The sequence below is a fragment of the Haemorhous mexicanus genome, chromosome 8 (genome assembly GCF_027477595.1).
Source record: "Haemorhous mexicanus isolate bHaeMex1 chromosome 8, bHaeMex1.pri, whole genome shotgun sequence".
NCBI classification, from domain to species: domain Eukaryota; kingdom Metazoa; phylum Chordata; class Aves; order Passeriformes; family Fringillidae; genus Haemorhous; species Haemorhous mexicanus.
Window position 1 is genome coordinate 9,920,617 of NC_082348.1, and position 22,460 is coordinate 9,943,076.

General features: G+C 39.9%; 1 protein-coding gene across 8 annotated transcripts in view; it reads right to left on the bottom strand.

The window, feature by feature from the left end:
• KALRN (kalirin RhoGEF kinase) overlaps positions 1-22,460 on the bottom strand; it is a 481,244-nt gene that overhangs the window by 284,693 nt on the left and 174,091 nt on the right. For all 8 annotated transcript variants that reach the window (XM_059852696.1, XM_059852697.1, XM_059852698.1 and 5 more), the window contains exons 4-5: positions 4,630-4,822; positions 611-1,123 (exon numbers count right to left, since the gene is read on the bottom strand). In XM_059852696.1, the coding sequence (XP_059708679.1) occupies positions 611-1,123; positions 4,630-4,822 (706 nt within the window). The remainder of the gene's footprint in view (positions 1-610; positions 1,124-4,629; positions 4,823-22,460) is intronic.

A 22,460-nucleotide genomic window follows, 5' to 3' on the forward strand; every position in this document is an offset into this window, starting at 1 on the left:
CTAGATAGACACAAGTCTGAGAGCTCAGTACCTTCCACTGAGAATAACCCACCTCTGTGGCCTGGAATTTTAAATGTGCCACAAAGACTTATCACAAAATCACCTAACAAGGTGCCAAGCACTGCATTAAGAAAGCCAAGGCTTTAGTGCTACACAGTTTTCTAAAGTAAATTCCCTGAAACCCATACTTGAAATTTCCCACAGACTCCAAGAAGTGCAAACAATAATCACAGTGAATCGAACTACAAAGACATTCTTATTTCAGTGCTGTGACAAGTAGATAAATATATTCATAAGCTTAGTAAAAGAAGCTTGAAAAAAAAAGCCAGATTCTTGTGCTAATGTCTACCAAATATACTCATTATATGACAGAAAAGCAGATTAACTTTCACCAAAAGCAACACAGAAAAATTACTCTTGGATATTACCATGCCTGCTACATCCAACAGTTTGGGTGAATTTGGTTTACGAGTCACATGAAGTGTATCTGCTGGCAACACGAAATGTACACTGGTGATGAACACCTCATGTTAGCACTTATAGAAAAAATGGTCACCCTTGCAATAGAGTCTTGTTTAAAGCATGAGAAAAGGAACAGATTACTCCCTACCTTCTCCGCATCTTGCTCAAAAAGCCGGAGCTGAAAGCACTGGTCCAGTTTCAACTTGCGGACATGCCACATCTGATGCAAGTGTTGCCGGGTAGAATGCAGCTTGTCTAAAAGGCTGGTGATCTTTGGCACAAGACTTTGAAAATCTGCACTTCCAGGAATGCAGTTCCTACCAGAAAAACCATCACTGGATCTTATGCATTGTAATAACCTCTGGCCCTCACGATCCAGTTCTTCCACAGGAGCTTTAATCACTTTTTTCTTAAGCTGTGTGTGCTCATCAATCAGCCTTCTTGAGCCCTCAACATCAACTGGAAACTCCTTCCTAGCCAACATTTCCTGGAGATCCTCCAGCCTCGATAACAAATGGATGGCACTGTTGAAAAACTCTTCCAAGGAGACACGCAGCTCTATCCATTCATCGTGGTTGTAATCCAAGGACCCTTCAAACTCATCTGTCAGTTGAGAAGGATCCACAAGCTTTGCCAGGCCTTCCACAGACACCATACTTGTCTAAGGAAGGGAAAAGGACAGCATTTAAATCAGGGACCATCCAATCAGAATTAACAGCACAACCCATAAACAGCATGGAGCGAGTATTTTCCTCATCAATCCATAACTGAAGGAACATTGTAAAGGATGTCAAGGACTGTGCTTAATTTTAATACATTAATTGGACAGAAAAAATTTCTTCTAATGGTATTTAGTCAGTTAGTTATTAAAAGATGCGATATACACTGGAATAATGCCTATCTTTTTCATCTGGCCTGACTATCAAAAACATGTAGTGAAAATGTTTCTGCCAGAGATTTCCTCAGCCCAGTTGGACACTGAAGACTTCTTACTGCAGCTTTTGGATATCTGGACATGGTTGTTCACTAAATGGGTACCTGGCATTGCAGGCATTCTGCTACTTGTGTTACACCACACTAGCAGTTACACAGAAGCAAAAGTTTCAGGTGTATGAACTGAAGCAGGTATTGCAAACTGCCTTAACAGTCGAGTTTCTTATTCCAAATGATTCCAGTTGGCTTTTTGCCACTCTTTCATATTAGCACTTTCTAATGTAATTAAGCTAAAATCAATGTGAAAGTGAAATGTCACTGAAGTATTAACAACTAGAATTTATTGCCAATAGAAAGTACTGCTCACGAATCATACACAATCAATGAGAAATGGTTTTAATTCATTCAGACTCAGTAACTGGTGATAGAGAAAAGCACTGGGTGTCTGGAAAGCAGATTACAGTTTAAGGACAAAGCAACTGATAGATTTCCCATTTGTTTTAGACAAAATACTTCTTTCTGAAATTAGGAGCATAGGGTTTCATATGTAACTAGAGATTTTCAGTGCTCTCATGTTAACACCCAAGCTGGCAGCCCTTAAAGGCTTTTCTCTTCATCAGTGACTGCACATCTATCCCCTAAAGATCAGGCCTCTAAAGAATGTCAGAGCTTGTGCTCTTCAGAAATGGAGGCACCCAATAATCACAGCACTCTCGTAGAAGTCATCTACAAAGAAAAACACCAAAAATCCTGACCATAATCCTAAATTATGTCCAAAATAGTAGGCTAGCCACTAGTTAAAGGTTAATAATAGGCTTTTTCTTCCAGTTTGTATCCATCCAAAAATATCAGGCATTCTGCAATGTATTGAAATTGAGACTGTATTGAACTTAAGTTCAGGAGAAAAAATATTTTAAAATGTTCTTGCAATATTCCTTGCTTTGAAGAAAAGGGAGGACAGTGGGAGGAGCAAACAAGCATTGGGAAGGGAAGTATGTCACTTCAGAGCATTTTGAAACTTTAATATCTCCTGACCTGGACACTGAAACCTTGGAGCTAATTCAGCTTAGAGTTTAACTGCCTGTAAGGGAAATACTTCTCTTCGTGGCTAGCACTTGGGCATTCCCCTGCAGTCTGTCAGGCTAATGGAAACATTAATCATGCAGAGAATTTGACATTATGAGACAGTAGAAAGGCTTTCATTTCTCAAATTCAACAGAAATTTTCTTTATTCAGGTTTGATTTTTTATGTAGTTCTTCAAACTCTAATGAAAACAGTTTTAGAGAGGCAGATAGGTGCTTACTGTTTCCTAGGCATTGCTCATCCTTCTTTTTGAAATCAATTTTAGAAGTGCTGTCCACTGTTTAGCCTCTTTCAGCAGGAGAAGGAAAATAATCTTGAAGGCACCTCTGACTTAATGCTAAATAAGGTGCCTGGTCCATTCCTCAAAGTGACAGAAAACTTTGGAATCCACATACATCAAACAAGCACTTTTCTCTCTCTCTTTGGGTGAAGATCTATGTACATGCTTCACTCTGGACTGTGACACAAAAACACTGTGCCAAAATCTCACTCCCCAAATTCCAGCTCATCAGCATCCACTAAGGGTCCCACAGTGCCCTGGCACACACATAATGCTTCCTTTAGCTCAAAAGAGAAATCTGGCCTTAAAAGAATCCTTTCAATAGAAGTTCCTTGACTGTGGTGTGTGTATTGCAGGGTGGACCACAGCTTTGTTTGAATCATGGAATTGAAGGACTCAAACCATTCTATGATTCTGAGTGTCTGCAGGTGGTCCAATACACAGTGAAAGCACTGACTCTCCTCCTCCAGCCCAAAACTTTGTGAACTGGACACCCATGTGAACAGCCCTGCAGACAGACTAAGATTCAAAGGCACTGATAACACACACAAAATGAAAATCCCCTTAATGAGTTCCAGCATGCACAGCAAACAAATCCAGAGCTTTTTAAACAATACAGACTCAGAGCTGTAAACATGAAGCATAACTTGGTCACAGTTTACTCTTTGCTATCATCACAACAACTCCATATAATAAAAATATATGTCAAGCCTCCAGAAGGTATTTATTAATTTTAAAACCAAACAAACCTTGCAAAAATACATACTTGAACTCTGTGACTTTATCTGTCTTCAAAGGTACCAAGGAGTGTAAAGACTTATTTAATCAAAGCAAAATTTATGAGTTGACTGGATTTTGTGAAACAGGGGTGAAAATTTACAAGCACTTAAAATAACAATGAAAAATTGTGTTAATGAGTAACACCAATCTAATTCCCTACACCAATTCAAGGATCCTTCCAAGAACAGGTGGAAAATAAGGACACATTTATATCACACTGACTTCAACAAAACTTAAATATATACTTAGATACAGTCTTCCATTTCAGCAAACATTGAGAGCTATAGCCAAATTCTCTTCTGCATTCCAGAGATGCAAAATCTCCGTGTCTCTCTGAATTAATGGATTGGTAAAACAGCCAACAATATAAGTGTTTCTCAGTGAATGATGAAAAAACAACACAATGACTAAGTCATGGCATGGCATGATTAACGTATGAGCACTTCATGCACCCGAATTTCAGCTTCTTTTTGGGCAAGAAGTTGAAATTCACAGAAAACTGAAGTGCTACAGAGAAGACAGCTGGTTCGTCTTCATCGACAACAAAATTCCCCTTAATTATGCAGTAGTTATATACTGGTTACTCCTCAAAGGACATGCCTGAGGCACCTTATCCTTCACACAAGTTGCTAATGCTATCCCTGAACTGTAATTTCAATGAAATGAAAGAGGTGAAAATTTTGCAAATATCTTTTATAGAAAAACAGCCACTAGTGGAAGTTGGGTAGAGGTAAACTAACAAACTCATATATTTGCATCTAGAAAACTGTATCTTTAGCATTTTGACGGATTTGGTGTTGTAGGTTTTTTGGGGTTTTTTTCTATGAGAAACAAAGGAAAGACTTAATGCAACATCACAAAAATAAATACCAAAGGAAAAAAAACCCTCAGCAAAATGGACTGTGTGAACCTCTGGGATGAAACATGCAACTCATTTCAACAGTGTGCTCAGAAAACAACCTGATGCCAGGGCATCAGCCCACTTCTGCCCTCAGATATATTTCTTGTTCTCAATCACAGGGGTTTTTTACCTGAAGAAAAGCTCTTATCAGAAATGATGCTTCACAATTCATTTCTACATGGCTCTCACCTCAAAGATGAACTTGGAACTGCCGAAGTTTGTTTTCTGCTTCTGCCAAAAATTATCAGGTTTTATAATCAGGGCAACATGAATCTCAGCAGGAAAGGCTTCTTGAAGGGTTTTTAGGAGAGGCTTGATCAAATCCCATTTGGATCCCCGCATATCGATAATAACAGTGAATCCTCGTTTGCAAACATCTTCACTGCAGGAATAAAAGCACATCATGATAATTAATATTGTGGGCAGCCACAGTGAGACTTGGCTTCTGTTGCTGGTGTTTGGTGCTTCAGAGCAAAGCAAGGAATGATTAACATAAAAGACAAGAGATAGTACAGTTTAAAGGCTATAAGAAAGGCCATATTGAATTGATGATAATGTAATTTACATGAAATGCAAGTCTCTAGATTACAGTTTAATCTCTAATTTTACAAACACATCTAATTCAAATATTCACTAAAAAGCATAAATACTTTCACACAATTGGAAACAGAATCAAATGCATCTGTATAGAAGCTCTTTATGTGTACATACAATGGATTCTGCTTTCAACATATTGAACCCAACCAAAGTCAACAAGCAGGGTCCTGTGCCTTAGCATTACCAGCCACTTTTAAATTTGGGTGCCTTCATTTTTAGAGGCCCCTTTAAAAAGTTTAGCTTCCAGAAAAGTGTCATGTCCAGAAAAATGCCTTGCAATTACTCCCTGTCAGGAAGGCCCTTGTGACTCAGCATGTACACTGTTATCATTGGGGCCCTTTTCCCTCATGACTGATCTTACAAATGCTGAAGGACCTTTTTCAATCTGCAGTCAGACTTTTCCCCCAGCCCATGCTCCTCCCTTCTCAGAAGTCTAAGGCAGCTACCTGGCCTGGTCACTGGCAATGCATGGGGCCCAACAACAGCACAGCATTCCCTTGCAATCACATCTCTTCTTTTTCTTCACAAGGAGAGAGGAGAAAGAACAAAAAGACATGTCAAGTCAAGTCTGTACAGCTTTCAGCATAACTTTTCAAGGGACATAGTAGTATTAATCCTCAGAAAAAGAGGTATGGGTATAATGTAGAAATTGTAAAACTGTTAAGACTCCAAAGAAATATTCCCAATGCAAACACACAGGAGGATTTTCACTGCGCTCTACCTCTTTAACATCTTAAAACACTCTTTCTGATAATAAGATCCATCTCCTACATATTCAATGGAAAACAGCTCTATAAAGCTTATAACTAAGTTTCTGGGCTGGAACAAGGACAGGAATATACTTCAGAGGAGGCACACTGGATGGATGCATTTTGAGAGTTTGCTAATGTGAACAGTCTCAACATAGTGCCAGGCAGGAGCACTCAGAGACAACAAGCTTGGTCCTCTGCCTTAACATTACTGGCACATCCAGAGCACACTGCATACAACAGCCAGTGCAAAGAAAAACACTGCCAGGAATACAGATATTTTTATTCTCCTTTTACCTACTGCTGAAAGGTCAGACATCTGATCCTTTCATAACTAATGCCAAAAAAAGGCTGTAAAAGAAGCTTTGTTGGGGGTGCTACCACCTCTTGCCTTTTGGAACAAGAGTTGAGAGAAGGAAGCAAATCAGAAAGCAATGAATAGAAAGGGGTTTGTGTTTTGTGTTATTTTTCCTCTTTTTTTCTTGCAAAGCTTTAAAGGATCCTTCAGGAACTTCTGCCAAATCACTGATCCCTGTTATCCTGAATACACTTTCCCAAGGATTTCTTCAAACACTTGACAAAGAGATGCAGGAGCCATACAGACACATGGAGAGCCCCAAGAGAGAACAAGTAACAGGTAAATGCAATCTGTCTTTTCTGAGATAAATAAATAAATACATCACCACCATTCATGGCAACCACAGCAAGGCATAAAGAGTATCAGCTTCATTCCAACTCCCCTCCCCACTGCCAACCTGACAACTTACCTAATCTGATGTAAAACAATAAGTTAATACTTAAGGATACAACCTGTTTCAGTAAGCAGAACAGGAAGGTCCTAGAAGACTGAAGTTTTTTGTTTATGAACCTGAAGTCTTAGACACAAACAGATGCAAAAGCAAACTCTAGCTGTAGAGCAAGGCAGTGTGATACTTTTGGCACCCTTGATTATATACCACCAGGACTAGAAGTTGAGCCTGCATGAAAACAGATATTCCAGACAGGGAACCAAGAAATGTCAATACAGGCTGGAGTCTGTCTGCTGAAGGCTTGCAGCCTCTCCAGGCCTGTGTGGTGCAGAGAAGCAGTGCAGGGAGCAGGCAGTACTGCCACCCACTCCCATCAGCACATGATGCCTAAGCGTGTGCGTGTACAAAAATGCTCCAAAACCGCCCAAACTCCTACTGTCCTGCCTCTGGAGACTTCACAGAAGGTTTTCAGTAGAAGAAGAAATAGCAATGATTCCCCAGATTTTTCTGGTGGACACAGGAGAATGGTCACTGATCCTGAGGACCATTCCCAGGCTGGGAATGCTTTCTGATTCTTTCCCTGGAACAAGCAGTTATTCACTACCAGCACTATCCACAATCCTTGTAACTAGAACAAATTTCCAACAAGCTTAGTAGTTTTTTCAAGTATGAAACTGATGGGAAAGAGGGGTGGAAAGGGAGGAAAGGAAGAAGAATAATCACAGAATTTTTATGCTCAAAACACATCAACATGTAAGCACTCTTACACAGAACTCTAAACAATGCTCTTTAATTTAAAGACAATTTCCCTACTTCATTCATCACATGGGCATGTAAAGTCCTGTATGAAATATAAAGTGCTAAAGTGGATGCCCCTTTTCAATTGTAGTGGAGGAAACATACAAATGGATAGTATTTATCATTTTGAGAAAATCCAACTCTATTTCAAGAGTGTTGGTGACATTCTTGCAGAAGTAATTCTGCTTGCAAATTTTTTCTTTAATGTGATGAATGGTACTAACCTGTAACAAGATCTGTGGGTCTTAAGTCTCATCTACATAATTTGATTCCCCCAGAACAGGGATAACTCCACATTGCTCTGACTTTTTGCAGAAAATTAGCACTTGATTTCTAAACCTGCTTGTCAAAAGCTATTATTTAATGGTGTTTAAACTGTTGCAAGACAGAAAGCTGCCTGCTCATAATTTCTACTTTCACTTGCAGAGCTTGCTGCAGAGAGGATGCCTTAGAGAGCACTTACCCTGCACAAACAGGTAGCCAGATTCTAATAAGGTACTAATATCTCAAAGAAAGGCTTGTGAGATAAGAAAACTATCTAGAGTGTAACCTCTTCAGGACAGGGACCATCTGCCATGCTGTGTTTGTTTAAGGAGCCTGCCTTGCTGGAGGTCTTCAGCTACCTATATTCATACTACAGTCTTCAGCTGCCTGGAATAAATTCCAATAAATTACTTTTCAGGAAACCATAAATGCAAATCCAGGGAATTAAAAATAATGAGTAATAATGGTCTGCAAAACCAAAACAGAACACGGATGTGAAAGCACAAAAGACTAACATACCTGTGGGGCAATTTATTTAAAAAAAAAAAAAAAGTTGTAATATCCAAATATTTCCAGCTATTGACAGCATCCTAAAAAAGTTGGCCTAGACATAATGAAGCTCTGATAAACTCTGGTGAGGCAATCTGGGATAATCTGTCATCTCTGACAGTCAGTCATTTTTCTTCAGTTAGCTCAGCATGGATTGAGGAAATGATGCAAGGTTCCTTTTGAATGGACCAGCCATGCTTATTAACTTTATTGCTTAAAAGCAACAGCTCAAACCCTTCCCAATTTAGCAATTGATCGGGAGAAGCATCAGTAGCAATCAAGCTTCCTCCACATTTCCCAAGCAAGACATGCCTTATTCCTGGCTCCCAAGATGATACATCAATACACATATCTATTACCCACAAGTAACCACTTTAGTATGGCAATTAATGTTGATTGTGCTGCTTAATTTTTTCCGGTATTGATATTTGACCAGAAACTGGAAAAAACACTCAAATCAAGGCATTTGGACAATCCATCAGCCTTTTGGCTGTGCTCATCTGGACTAGATTTGCAATGGTGAGCAGAAATTATTTGATAGTTGATAAGTCATTTCAGTTGCTCCAGTGCTTTTAAGCAAAGAACATCATCTAAGTCTAATAAAAATACCCAAGAGTATTTGTGAAAATAATACTTATGATCTCAATTTAAAAAAAAAGAGCATACAACTGAAACTCAGAAGCAGATGTGATAATTTTGTAAAAACAAATGCCTCTATTTTGGTTTCTAGGGTACTTTCATACAGTTATTTTCTCAAATTTCCTCTTTAATTCAGGCGCGCTCTAAATTGTATTTTCTTTGGCAAGAGCTGGGTCACTGGGTACCAAATGAATTTAAGGACTTCATGCTTTCTGATTAATCTTTCGGATACCTATTGATTATGTGTATTTTTCACCCTTATGGTTTGGCCCAAGCTTCTGGCATTTGGAAGCTTCAGCACTTATTAGCTGAAATAACATAATATCTCCATTCCCATTTTGCAGTCATGAGTTAATGATGAAGCAGCACATTTAGCATTCCTGTTGGACCACTAAAAGCCCAGATCTGACATGTCCAGCATCTCGTTCTAAATATGATTTGTTAACAGGGAGAGCAAGGTCTCTTTTAAGGCAGGTCAGCATAACCTTGTCAGGAGACACTGTCAGAATAACAAGTAGCTCTTCAGGCATCAATACATAAGAGCAAAATCTGCAGGAAATTAATTATTTTTGAGATCACCCTTCCTTTGATAAATGTGGCTGTAGTCAGCCAATTGGTTCACAAGCTGAGGGTGGAAAAGGGGGAGGGACATTTCATATGAGAACTTACTAACCCTGCTGCCTAGCTTCCATATCAAAATGCACCAAGGATCACTTCGTGATTTATGTGTTAATATTTTTGATTAGTTGGAAATTTTTGTTCATTTTGTGTGTGGTTTATTTACTCAGCTTGGAAATAAAACTAGACAGAGAGGTTTATAATCAGCATCACTTACAGACTTTCATTCATTGATTTCATATCACCACGTTGAGCCTGAAGTTCACCTTGACAACAGAAACAGTCAGTACCTGTATTTATAATTTATAATGTAATATATAACTTTCTAGTACATTTAAAGGACTAGATAAAGCAATTTTTAGTAGACCTGTTTGCCAAGCACTCCTGAACCAGAATTATTTATTAAAATCCTTTGCTCTATTTAATACTTCTCAGCAAATGGTACCTTGCTAATTATCCCAGTTAAGAAATGTGCTCCTGTGCTGTCAGTCTGAGCTGTCACCCACATCCCCAGTGACAGTGGCTGCTCAGCAGCATGAGACAGACTGTCTTTTCGAAGATCCTGGGACACTCGTGACTCCTAATCCTCACATCTCCCTTCTGTGCTGCTATATTAGACACCAGGGGAGGAACTTAGTGATGCACAACCCAAGAGCACCATCACTCTGGATGCAAGCTCCCACCAGAGAACTTCAGCTACCTAAAAGACTGTAGGTGGACAATCATCATCCTAGATTTTCCTTCTTACATTTTTGAACTTGGTTTCACAATGCTTTTTTACAATTAGAAAAGAAACAGCCACCCAGAGTCCACTTCCAATTAATCCATTCTTCCTTACTGTGACCTAAATTTGTTTATTCTCTTTCAGCACTGGATCATTGTCACTTTTCTTTTTTAAAAAGAGAGAGAAAGAAAGAAATCAAAGCCAGTTTCACAGTGGCTGGAGCTGGACATAAAGCAGTGATCTAGAGAAATTTCAGTGACATGTTGTAAAAAGACTTGGAGCCAGTGAGGTCCAGGCAAAGACAAACCTCCTGTCTCTGGTTTCCAGCCACTGTTCTTAGGGGACATGAGGTGTGTCTGTGCATGGCAAAAGAATGCAGATGTGTGGGCTGCACAACATCCACATTCAACCCCTGCCTCTGGCCCCAAGACAACAGGAAGGGAACAGAAAGGAAGAAAAATCCCATATACTGCAGCAGGAGCTAACTGGTGCCAGATGGGTTCTCCTGATATTCTCAAGCAAGTAACTCATTTTGGTATTCAGTTTTTACATCTAAGAAAAATGGCTCTGAACTCCAAGCAATTCTGTTGTAAAATGATGTAAGAACAGGAAGAACAAACACCACCTAGGTATAAGAAAAGCTTTTCCAATATGTAACCATGATTCCATGAGAGCCTGGGGATCATTCTGAGAGGAGCAGGTCCCACTGGCATCTCTGTCAGGGTTTAGCAGGGCTGCATTGAGCTCTCTTAGACCCAGGTAAAAATCCTGATCTGCATTGTTACAATCCAGAGCAGAATTGGGACCCAAAGCTCTGCAGGCATTTGGCCTCCTATTTAATTGAGCAAATAAACACTATTTGAGAAGCTTCCTGTCTTCCTTCAAATAGCAAAGATATAAAACACAGCTGTGTCCAAAAAAATGCATGATCGCAGCTGTTAAAGCCAAATCTGGAGGACAAATGCTATAATTTTTCACATTCCTGTTAAGTTTCTGCTGGTAAATGATGCCTTCATCTAAACCCATTTACCCTGTTCCCCTCTTGTTGCTGCATGTCTGCTATATTTGGATCAATATCTGGCAGGTCTTCCTTGAAACAGCTGCTGAGATAAATATGAAATTAATCAGGGCTTTGTTTTTGTTAAAGCAGGGCTACATTTAAAGATTTGTTACTACAACAAAGAAATATTTGAACAGTAAGTACCATTCAACTCTCTCTTGAGCATTTAAAGTCTTGCATTTGAGATGATTTAGCAGAAACAAAACAAAAATGCTTTACCAAATGAAAATTATATGTTATTGACATTTGCTGGAAAAAATAAATATTAGGGTTGTTTTGAAATAGAAGCACGCCATTCCTGAAAAGGTTTGGAGGAGCAGAGGCTATTGGAAGTAAGTTTGAAGACTCAAATCCACTGGATTCCAGAGGAAAAATAAATATATAAAGCTGTGCTAAGCACAGCCAAACTATTAAGATTCAGAAAATAAATGGATCTTTCTGCCTGTACTATGAGTTTTTTTCACAGTTCAAGCAAGGAGACCCTAAAGGTTGTTTCACATGCCACCACTGTGAAGTTTAGTCTGTGGTCAGCACTGCCAGATTTTCACATGAGGAAAGGGATACTTCATCTGGGCAATGAGTGCTTGGGCTCTCAGACATGGCATCCTCATCTATCAGTTCTCAACATCAGTGACTTAACAAGGGAGAGAATGGTGCAGGGTGAACAGCTCCAGGAATTCCAGTCAGTGCCATAAAACAGTCACCCCAGAGTGGAAAGGCTCCAGATTGCAAATACATACATTTCCTTGAAACACGTTGTGGGAGGCAGAGAAACCCATTGGGGAAAGACCTTTACAGCATAAAGAAGCCTGCAAACATGTTCAGCTCATGCAAAGAATGATTAATGTAGGTCTAGACAGTTAACAGCAGCACCTGGTAAAATCCAGTAATGTCCACAGGCAGACACCATGCCAAATTCCTTCCTGATGCAGGCAGGTATAACCACTCTGGGACTTGCACATTTGATCCAGAGCTCGACTGAGCTCAGAGATGACAAGAGGAAAAAAAACCTCTTCAAAGATGGTAAAATCACTTTTTCTGCATAGTACTGACATCTCTTGCAGTAAGCACTCGTCAGTTCCCTTACCCTGCTCCTGGCAGTGAAGGAGAGCAATGCACACCCATTTACTGAGGAATTGTAATTAAAATAAGGAACTAGGGAGAAAAGATGAGATGCTACACATCAATTCAAAGTAAGATATTTCATGATGAGTGCAGGTTCTCATGAAAGTATTACTGAATTTTAAACTGAAAAAAGGCTTTTATAAGAGCAAAATATTCTGGTTTACCTTTTCAGATGATTTTTTTTCCTTTTTTTTGATCAGTCTACTCAAAAAAAAAAAGGACAAAAACTTTGAATTTTATCAAAATATTTTGACTGATGTAACATTTTAGAGGTATGTTTGTAGGAAATTTCTAAATCTTTTGGATTTTTCCTCACTTAAAAACCTGCACTTCAAAATAGCAGATTCTTCCACAACTATCTTAGCTTCTGCCCATTTGCAGTGCAGAGTTCAGCATGAGATTCGCTTTGCACTTTGTCTTCCAAGCAAAAATGGCATAACTATTCCTTAAGACTTACAGGATTTTTGCCAGAATCCACAGACATAAGAGCAAACACTGGATTCTAGTGCATCTGGCAGGAGGCATGGTTGAAACGCAGAAAATCTCCATGGTCCATGGGTCTGCTCAGATACTCTACAAGAATTTCGGTTCTCTTTAGAATTGCACAATTAAAAAGCTGATGCCTCTTTTTTCCCTGGGCTGGACACTGAGGACTGACCATGATTAATAAATGAGTGGTACTCTTTTTTTTTCTTTTTGAGCTCCACCCGTACACAAACAAAGCAGGTCTTTGTAGGCACAATGATTTACCTAAAATAGTCCACATATCAGATAGATGCTTCCTGCCATGCCAGGCTGGGTGAAGACTGCCTGTTGTAATACATCCAGAAGGACTTGCTCTGAAGCTACAAAATCAATCTATGTTGTAAAATACACTTCAAAATCAATTTTTGTGTATTCATTCATACAGCAAACTTCACTCATTCTTTCAAAAAACCATGATGGCATTGAGAGTGGAAAAAGTCCTTTTTACAGAGTCCTCAGGAGACAGGGAAAACTGATGAGTTATTCCCAACCCAGCTCCAAAACCTCTAGCTCACATCCAACTTATTCTGAATCTGCCTCCTAGAAAAGGCAGGCTCTCTCACTGTGTCTAGCAAGAGGGGCAAAGCCATGCCAATGAAGCTATTGGATGTATCATCCCTTTTTACATGTGGAGACATAAATGTGGGGGAGATCAAAATCTCTGGAGCTGGCTGAGCACAAAGAGGTTGATAACTCAGTATTTCAAAGGTAGTAGAAGACCCAAAAGACACCACTGACACCCTGAGTGAGAAAGCTGAATCTAAAAAGCTTCTGGAAAGCAAAAATGAATCCAACAGTCAAAACCCTGGCAATAAATATGCAAACTACATTCTCTGAGTGTCTTCCCAAGATCACTTGAGGTATTTCTCCAGCCTCAGATACTCTCATCTTTGCAGGAGACTGAGCTCCTCAGGTGCCATGTGTGGTCTCCTCAGGTTTACCATCCATCATGCCAGGCACTGTCCCACACTTATGGGAACTCACACTTTACTGTCACAGCAGTGCAGTTTTAATGTTGCTTCCCTTACAATCCTGAACTTTCAGCACGATTGCAAATAATTTCAGTTCTCCATCAGTACCTCTGCCTATCAGTCACTGATAACTGGAAAAATGAGAGGAACTCTTTTATCAGCTAAAGCAGGTTCAGATAAGTGCTCTGAAAAGTAATTGCCCAGTTTCAACTGCCTGCTCCCTTTTCCTTATTAGCTATATTGGTTCTCTATCAAAAGCACAATGAAACTTCACTGGCAAATCCATCTACAAGTGCCACATGTGAATGATCATCAACCTATTAATCTCAGGAACTACATACCCTAGGTGGTGCTTTTCCTGCTGACAGACCTGAAAATTATATTGACAAATTAACATATGCCAGGTTAGTAATGATAGGAATCTGTTAGTCAGAGAACTTACAATTTATTGTAGATGTCAGCAAGCCCACAGTAATGAAAATCAGAGAGAGCAGATTCTTGAAATACTGCACCTAAGGATATTGGCCCAATACTGAGCCACTCATTTGGCCTGGAACAGGCACATCAAACACACAACAGGCCACATCTATTCCACCAGACTAATGGGTTTCCTACCTGTGAGTTAAACTAATGCCAGTATAACATCCAGTGCAGAAATGGGCTCAATGTGGTGGGTTTCTGTAACAAGTTGAACAACCATAGCTACCCCTTCCCCTCTCTGCCAGAAACAACTAATGAGGACCAACAGAACCCATTTCACAGCTGCTCTGCAAACCCCTAGCCTCCCATTGGACACATCCCCCAATTTAAGAAAAGCCTATGGAATGCAAGTCCCTGATACTGAGATAACACAAATATATGTAGCTATTTTCCTTGCAATTATAGCTTCACAAGTTATGCATTTTTTTTACACCTGGCTGGAGCACTGTAGCCCAAGGGATGAGACTGAGTCAGGTGAACCTCACTGCACCCCCTTCTTGTGCATGATACCACACTTCTCTTTGTTGAAGCCACTGCATTCTTCCATTGAATATATTGTATCTACCATATCTTCAGACACAGGGAAGATCCACAATTGCAGAAAAATTACAAATAGTTGTGGCCACTTCAGAGTTAATTTTGAAAAGCTTAAAAGAGATCAGTTAATAATCTAACCATGTGCTTATTTATCCAGGCTGGGATATATTCTCTGTTACACATGTGCTGATTTTATATAGGAATCATTTATTGCTCTATACATATGCTTATCTAATTGCACTGAATACACATGCTTTATTAAACTCACAAATGAGCCCATTTATGGGTCTATGTGAAAGTAGACCCCTTCATATTTTATTTATAAGTGTGACAAGAGAATGGCATTGACATAGAACATCCATTTAATTCAGAGGATTTAGAGTTGTCCTACAGACTTTTCTAATTTTTTGCCAGAATCAAAGCTTTTGGGTTTTTAAATTAGATTTCTAGCCCATCTGCTTGCAAAGATAGCCCTGACAACATAAACTAATGTACATTTGTCTTGCTGAGTCTGCAGCCAGTGGAAGAAACAATGAGACTAGAACAGGAAGTTGCATTTTCCATCTTATTGGAGTGCTAACTGAAAACCCAGTTCTGGCAGCCTAAATACAAGAATTCTTAACTATTTCACTACTGCTAATTTTGCCACCAAACCTGCAGATGTTTGTCAAAGCCATGAGGTATTCACAAAAGCTCTTGCCCATTTTGATGACCATGCTGCACAATTCAGGTTGTCAATTAAGACTGGGCAAGTGCCTGGCTAAATAAACATGCCTGCAATTAGAATCAAGGATTTTGCTCCTCTTGTATTGTGTGGAGTAAAAACAGTGATCACAGCATAATCAAACTCAAAGCCTCTAGTGGAAAAGACTGCAAAAGCAAAATTACTGGGGATTTGATGTAGAACCCACCAGAGCATTAGCTTAATGCATAATTTTAAGTGCTTTATAACATAAAAATAAGGAGAACAAGTTAAAACCTCTTTTGCTAAAACAGGCTTGACAAACAGCAGAGAAAACAGCTCAAATACACTCAGACTTTTTTTTCCTACCACTTGAAAACAAAAAGAATACTGCACTTGTCTCTTATGGGGGTTATGCTATGCAAACTGCTAAAATCATCCACAAAATTAATGATTCAAAGGAAAAAAAAACCAACCAAAATCCTGATTCCAAATGTAAATAACTGTCTGAACCTTCTTTTATATACACTCTTCTAAAATAATAGTCAGTGTGTGCTTATGACCCTTAAGCAAGCTCAGGATGTTGGTATCTGAAAGGGGAGGTAAGATTGAGTCTGAGTTTATGACAGTGGCTGCTGCCTGAATTACCACATGGTGGGGAGGATGCATGGATGCAGTTGTATCCCAATCCTGGGGTTTTTAAGGACAGCAATGTTCAGTGACCATGTTTCTTTAGTCCTATGGCCCGCCTGATAAAAATATCTTCCATCTGGTTTCTGTTTGTATGGTTGCCTCACAATAGAAGGAGCCTGATTAAGCAATTAAGATGGTGCATGAAGCACTTGCTGGATGTGGATGGACACATGATCACACTTGACTGCTTTTCTGGAGGAAGATCACAGGATTTAAACAAGAATTAGCAAAAGGACACAGAAAGTAGAAGCCTCCAGGCTAGGCAGGCCTTTTACTGCTTTGGTTGACCTCTTGCATCAGTTTCCAAACTATTGTACTAAATTAATGTGTTAGCCTGAAAAAGTATTGATAGCTTTCTTTCATTTGGGACTAAGAGCAGACATGGTGAATGCATGTTTCCACCTTGATGATTTCCTTCTTATGCCCCTGGCTACTTACACAATGAATAAAAATCTTTATTCTGTCTTAGGGTGTATAAGACTTATGGAAAAGTCTGAAAGCTTGGTAATGGCTGCCTAGAAATCCTCTCTAGTCTGTTGTCTTGACATTCATTTGTTGCCTGATTGTGTTTGCAGAGCAGATATATATTTCAAGTTCATTCAGATTCTGTTGAAGTCAGCTGTAGCCTGGAAGAACCAACAGGGGAATCCTGTAATTTTCACAGGAGGCACACATCAAAGGTAGGAAGAGCTAATGGTTTGATAAATCAATTGAGGCTAACTCATAAAATTACCTCATATATTAATTTGCTTCCAACTACCTTAAAATCCACCCCAAAAATCCTGTTACATCATCTGGTGATAATGATTTCTTTGATCTTCTCCCTGCCCTATCCACCTAAAAAAGTTTATCATTAGCTTTTAGAACTTGACCAATATTTGAACCTATGTGATGTAGAACAGAAAGTGTCCCAGCATTGGAAACATTCAATTTTAACACTAAAAAAACAAACCTACATTATAAAAATGCTAACATAACCTGTTGTATCATCTTAAAATGTAACATCTTGTGAAGGATTTTAAAGAAATTTTCCATGAGTCATCAGGTGTTAAATAAAACAGGGTCTAATATTATGCTTTAGAGTATTTCACTCAAAAACAAAACTGGACTTTGACAAAGAACAAATAATGCCCCAGAAGGTCTATGACAATTTCCTCTGAAAAGGACCTCAGTCCTTGGCCAAGAGAACAAGAAATACAAAAAAGAAAGCAAAGACACAAAAAGCTATCTGCCAAAAAAATGTTCACAGGTATAGGAATTAGACTTTTAACAGAATCCCTAAATATACATTTGACTTCTGGCATCTTTTCAAGGCAGCATGGACACAGTTAAAAATTCCTTGTGCATCTGTATCTTCCCACAAAAAAAAAGGAAAAATATGCTTTCATTGTAGAAACAATTAAAAAGTCAGTTGCCTCTAAAAGAGCAATGTGAGCACAAAATGGACTTCAGCTTCTGAAAATACTGACTTGTCACTAATTTCAAAAGCCCAGAAAGGGACACCAAGACAGACTTGCATAGGTATTGTAACCAATACATTAATTTGATTTATGTTGCTCAAAGTTCTGTACATTATTCAAACATTTCTGGTTTACTTTTCCAAGTGCCCCTGGGAATGTAAAAAATATATAATGAGGACAACTAGCATCTTATTTGCTAAGATGAACATTTCTAAATCTAGTGTCCAAGTTAGAGTAGGTGGATTCTCAAATGGCCTCTTTCTCAAAGGTATTGAGTGGATTTTACCTAACAAAAATTTATGTCTTCTTTTCATTATTAGTAGTGCCCAATAAGTCATCAGGTAAGTGCTGCTGATGCTAATGCACACAGATACAATTTAACAGTCCCTAAAACTACTGTGGTGAAGTGTCCTACAGAATTCATTCCCAAATGAAAATCCCAGGAAATCCTTTTAGCTGACCCTATTTCCATGTCATCTACAGTTTATGATCCGACACTGCAAAATCATTAGGGTGGCTGTTATGGAAAGTGAAGAGAAACTGAGATTTCCAGTAAGCCTGGTAAGTGTGGAATGATGTAACAGTTGAGGTTTGACTTGTGAAGAGAGAAGAATAAAACCCTAAAAAACCTGCACATACTGCTTGTGTATTTGATTCCTAGTCTAACAGTTCATTAAAAAGCAGAGCTCCCAGACATTCTTCTTATGGGTAAGATTTGTCACTACTTTCCTATGTACCTGATTTTTAATTAGATTTTGGAATGGAATTGCAGTTCCTGCCCACAAATCTCCAGTGGGGAGCAAAATCTTAACTAATCTGTGATCCCAGAAATGTTTGCTTCTCCAGATGCAGTTTCTGAACTAAATTACAAATGTTGTAGAAAGAGACAAATGGAGAAATAAGGGGACATAACCGCAAAATTGGATGTCATTAATCAGTGTTGTAAGAGTTTAGTTCTGTCTTAAGAACAAAAGAAAAAAAGAGGTGTTTAGGAAAAAGAACAATTGCCTATTTGAATCATTCTTAGACTAATAGTTTATTAACAAGCCATGCTTCCTATGTGCAAGATCACCCATTAGTTAATCAGATACCTTTGCAATTACTGTTCTCCCTTAAATTCTTCTTCCACTCCCTTGAACTGCTGCATGGTGAAATGGTACATTTCATAATGAGACAGGTTTTTCCAAGTGCACGTTCTAAGATCAGGCAACATAGTACATGGCCAATTTCCTACAGAGTACTCCCAATTCAGGATTGGGAAAGGCAGCTTTAAGACCCTGCTTCCCAGAAATCAGGGGTCTAATCAGGGATGTCTACTTCTGCCTCAGGCAGCATATCTATAAAAAACCCACTTAGGGTTTTCTATCTTCAAGATGTAAAATATCAGTTAATACGGTTTAATATCAGTTTAATAAGGCTTACCATGCAAAAATAACTTTTAATTAGTAATTCTTTCGAACTAAACTTCAAAAAGTAGTATTTATTTAATCCTCAATGACAACATCCATAGCACAAGCATCTGGCTTGGCAGACCCTCAAATAAATAAACAAACTATAAAACTTAACTTATCCTTCTAGTGAAAGTTTTCTAATAATACAGCATTAATATTAGAGACTATCAATTCTTCTTGTATTCCCATGTGAAACGGGAAAGGGACAGGAAAGGCATATGAAAGCAGACTGATCTGGCTGGAGATGAATTGCTGCTATGATTTTTGGAGAGAGATGCAATTATTCTACAAAGCCCATGCTCTACTACAATGTCTATTCACTAAATCTAACCAAAAGGACCATTCAGCAAAGATGTCCCTTGTAAATATGGCATTAAGCTTACAGCAGGTTCCTACTTTCTCTTGTTTGCACAGTAGTGTGGGCATGTTTAAGAGGTGGAAGATTTCCCTGAAAACAGTTGCAGGACAAGGGAAAGCTGTTTTGGTGCTCTGCCTTGTTGGTGAAGTACCACAAAGGATCTTTCTAAAATATTACATCACTGGAAAATTCTCTAGAGACTAAGGTTTCTCTTTAAAGTTAGACATAAAATAAAGCCCTGTGTACACAGTCAGGGAAACCAATCCTCCCCTGTTAATAGCAGAAAAATACACTGTGGCACACGTTGCTGACCAGACAACGTTTGCCAAGCCAAAAGCATGTCTGAATTACACTTTGCTGCCTTTTCCTAGGGGGAAAGGAGAGAGTCTGGAATTATTTCTCTTATTTATGATTTTACTTTGCATTAAAGAATTTTTTCTCTTATTTTTTTTCTCTTAATCTAAGTAGCCCAGGAGTCGCACACCATAGAGTTACAATTATGTTCTGCTGCATGCAGTACTGCAGGATCCACAGGGAACTCTGAGGCAGTGCCAGGATCCACAAGGAAGGCATAAACCACCGCAGACTTGGTTAGGAACACCTTGTGGAAAATGAGAAGAAACCATTGATGAGATTTACAACTGTCTACCCAACTTGGATACCAATTCCCTTTGCAAATAGCAGGGAACTGAGCAACCTAACCTCTGAGACAAGTCTTGCCAGTCTCAAGCCATACTTTCCATGCTATAAGAACATCAGCATGCTCAATCCCACATGTTACCATTAACTGGTCATTGATCTATTTCAATATGATCAAATTTTCTCATACCATAAACTAACATGTGCTTTTATGAGCATGGGAACTGCCAAACCCTTGGTAGTGGTTTGCACATTGACCCTCTAATGGTTAAAAACAAATGTGCCTCTTACATAATCTAGGAATACCTAGACACACCTCTAGTCTCTGAGAAGGGCTGAGTTCAAACCACCTTCTCCTCTCTGTGGACACTAATTAGGTCTCTTTCCTTGATGCAGCTGTCTATTCTCATTAAATTTGTAGAAATGTAATGTTCTTGAGCATTTTCTCTGACAGACTTGGTTTAACAGTGACTGACAGACAGCATGATAGCATCAGCTTTTTGTTATTCATTTGGAGATATGGCTAAAATTATATTCCTGAAAACATATTCTCAGTCCTACCCCAGCTGTGCACTGGGGAACCCAGACTTTGGAGCAGCATCCCCAACATCTCCATGCATCCAGTGAGGATACGGATCAGCCTGTCTAGGCTGAGACAACTTCACTCCTGTGTCTCCCATTACTTGCTTCACTTTGGCACACAGTAAAGGTCTCATCCATCCTCCAAGGGAGTCTTTCCACTGACATTGAAATACCTTGAACAATATGCCCATTACAAAGCAGACTGCAAAACACAGCAGTTGTTTTTTCTGCTTCTAATGACATCCATGAAGAGATGGCATAAGCCACTTCCAAATCATAATTTCTAATAGTGAAAAGGATATAGCACATACTGGAGTTACTGATGAGGAACACAAGCATCCAGAGTGGAATGAGACAAAAACTATTTTACAGTCTCTGCAAAAACTGTAGGAAAGAGATCACCTAAAAGAAAATTCAGGAGTGGCTGAACTGCTGCATGTTCCACTGACGGCTGCTGACAGCTTCAGGAGGGAACTGCGCACAGCCTGTGCCAGCCCTGCTGCCAGCGAGACGCTCCCACAAAACCTCTCTGTCTGCTAATTTTAGCTTCTCTGAATTACTGCTCACATTAGCACACGCCTGCCTTCTCCAAGGAATTCTGCTAGTCACTGCTGCCTGGATCTCTTGGAGCATTGTGGAGCCACAGGTCTGATGGTTAAAAGGCCCATGAGGAACATGCAAGAGCTTTACACCAGGACTAATGTGGCCAAGGCCAGGGATGGCAGCATGGGGAGGTGTGCTGCAGAGACTCACAAAACACTTCTCAGAGAGCCACTGAGGAAGAGGATGGAGAAAATGATGCTCTGCATAAAATTTACAGCAGGCTGTGGTGCCCGCCAGCTCCCTCACCAGTGAATGGGTGCAGAATATAACCTAGTTTACAAGTTACTGCCTTTTCTCCATCACCTCAGCTCCTTCTTCCAGGCAGCAGATGTTGGTACAACCAACATGCAAAAGCCATTTAGGAGGAGGAACAATGCTGATCTAATCCCCAGACTGAGGGCCTGGACAGAGCTCAAAAGCAGAGTGTGCAGCACAGCTCTACGTGAGACAACTCAGGGGATGGGATCAGGCCCCAGACCCTGCCAGCACCGCTGGGTGGCACTAGGCCATGGTGGACAACCAGCAGTGGTTGCATAGCAGGGGTTGTTTTGCTCTTTGATCCAGATTTGGAGAAATCCAAGCAGAATCCTTCCCAGCCAGAATCCTCTGTTGGAAATGCAGTGAGGTAAGATGCACAACATTGCTAACAGAAATACAGCAACACAGGGAGTGGCTGCACAGGATGGGCACCATCTTGTGTGAGAGAGCCACAATCAGCACCCCACAGCCCCTGCAGGGCAGCTGAGCAGCACCTGAGGAGATAGCTGAGGTTTTCTCAGGGCCTTAGCAAAGCTCAGACCCTTGGCAAAGGCCACCAAACTTTGAGAGGACTGAGGTGATACCAACAGCATGGAATCACCACCCATCTAGGAGGCAGCTCTGACTTTGCTCAGAGGGTTTTAACAGCCCTCCAGTGGCTCTTCTCCCAGTAAGAAAGAGAGAAGCCAGGTGTGGTGGCACTGCAGAGCTGTGGCTGGGCAGCAGCACCTTTTGGCTATTTTCAGTACAGAGGACACGGGCAGATGGGGGCTGTGAGAAGGAACCCACTCACTGCCATCCTTCTGGCTGCTCTGAGCTTGCAGCCTGAATGCACTGCCTGTGGGGAGGAGAAGCACTCTGCAGCTGAGAGGACAGGGCTGAACCAAAAAAGGCCGGACCAGTAAAACC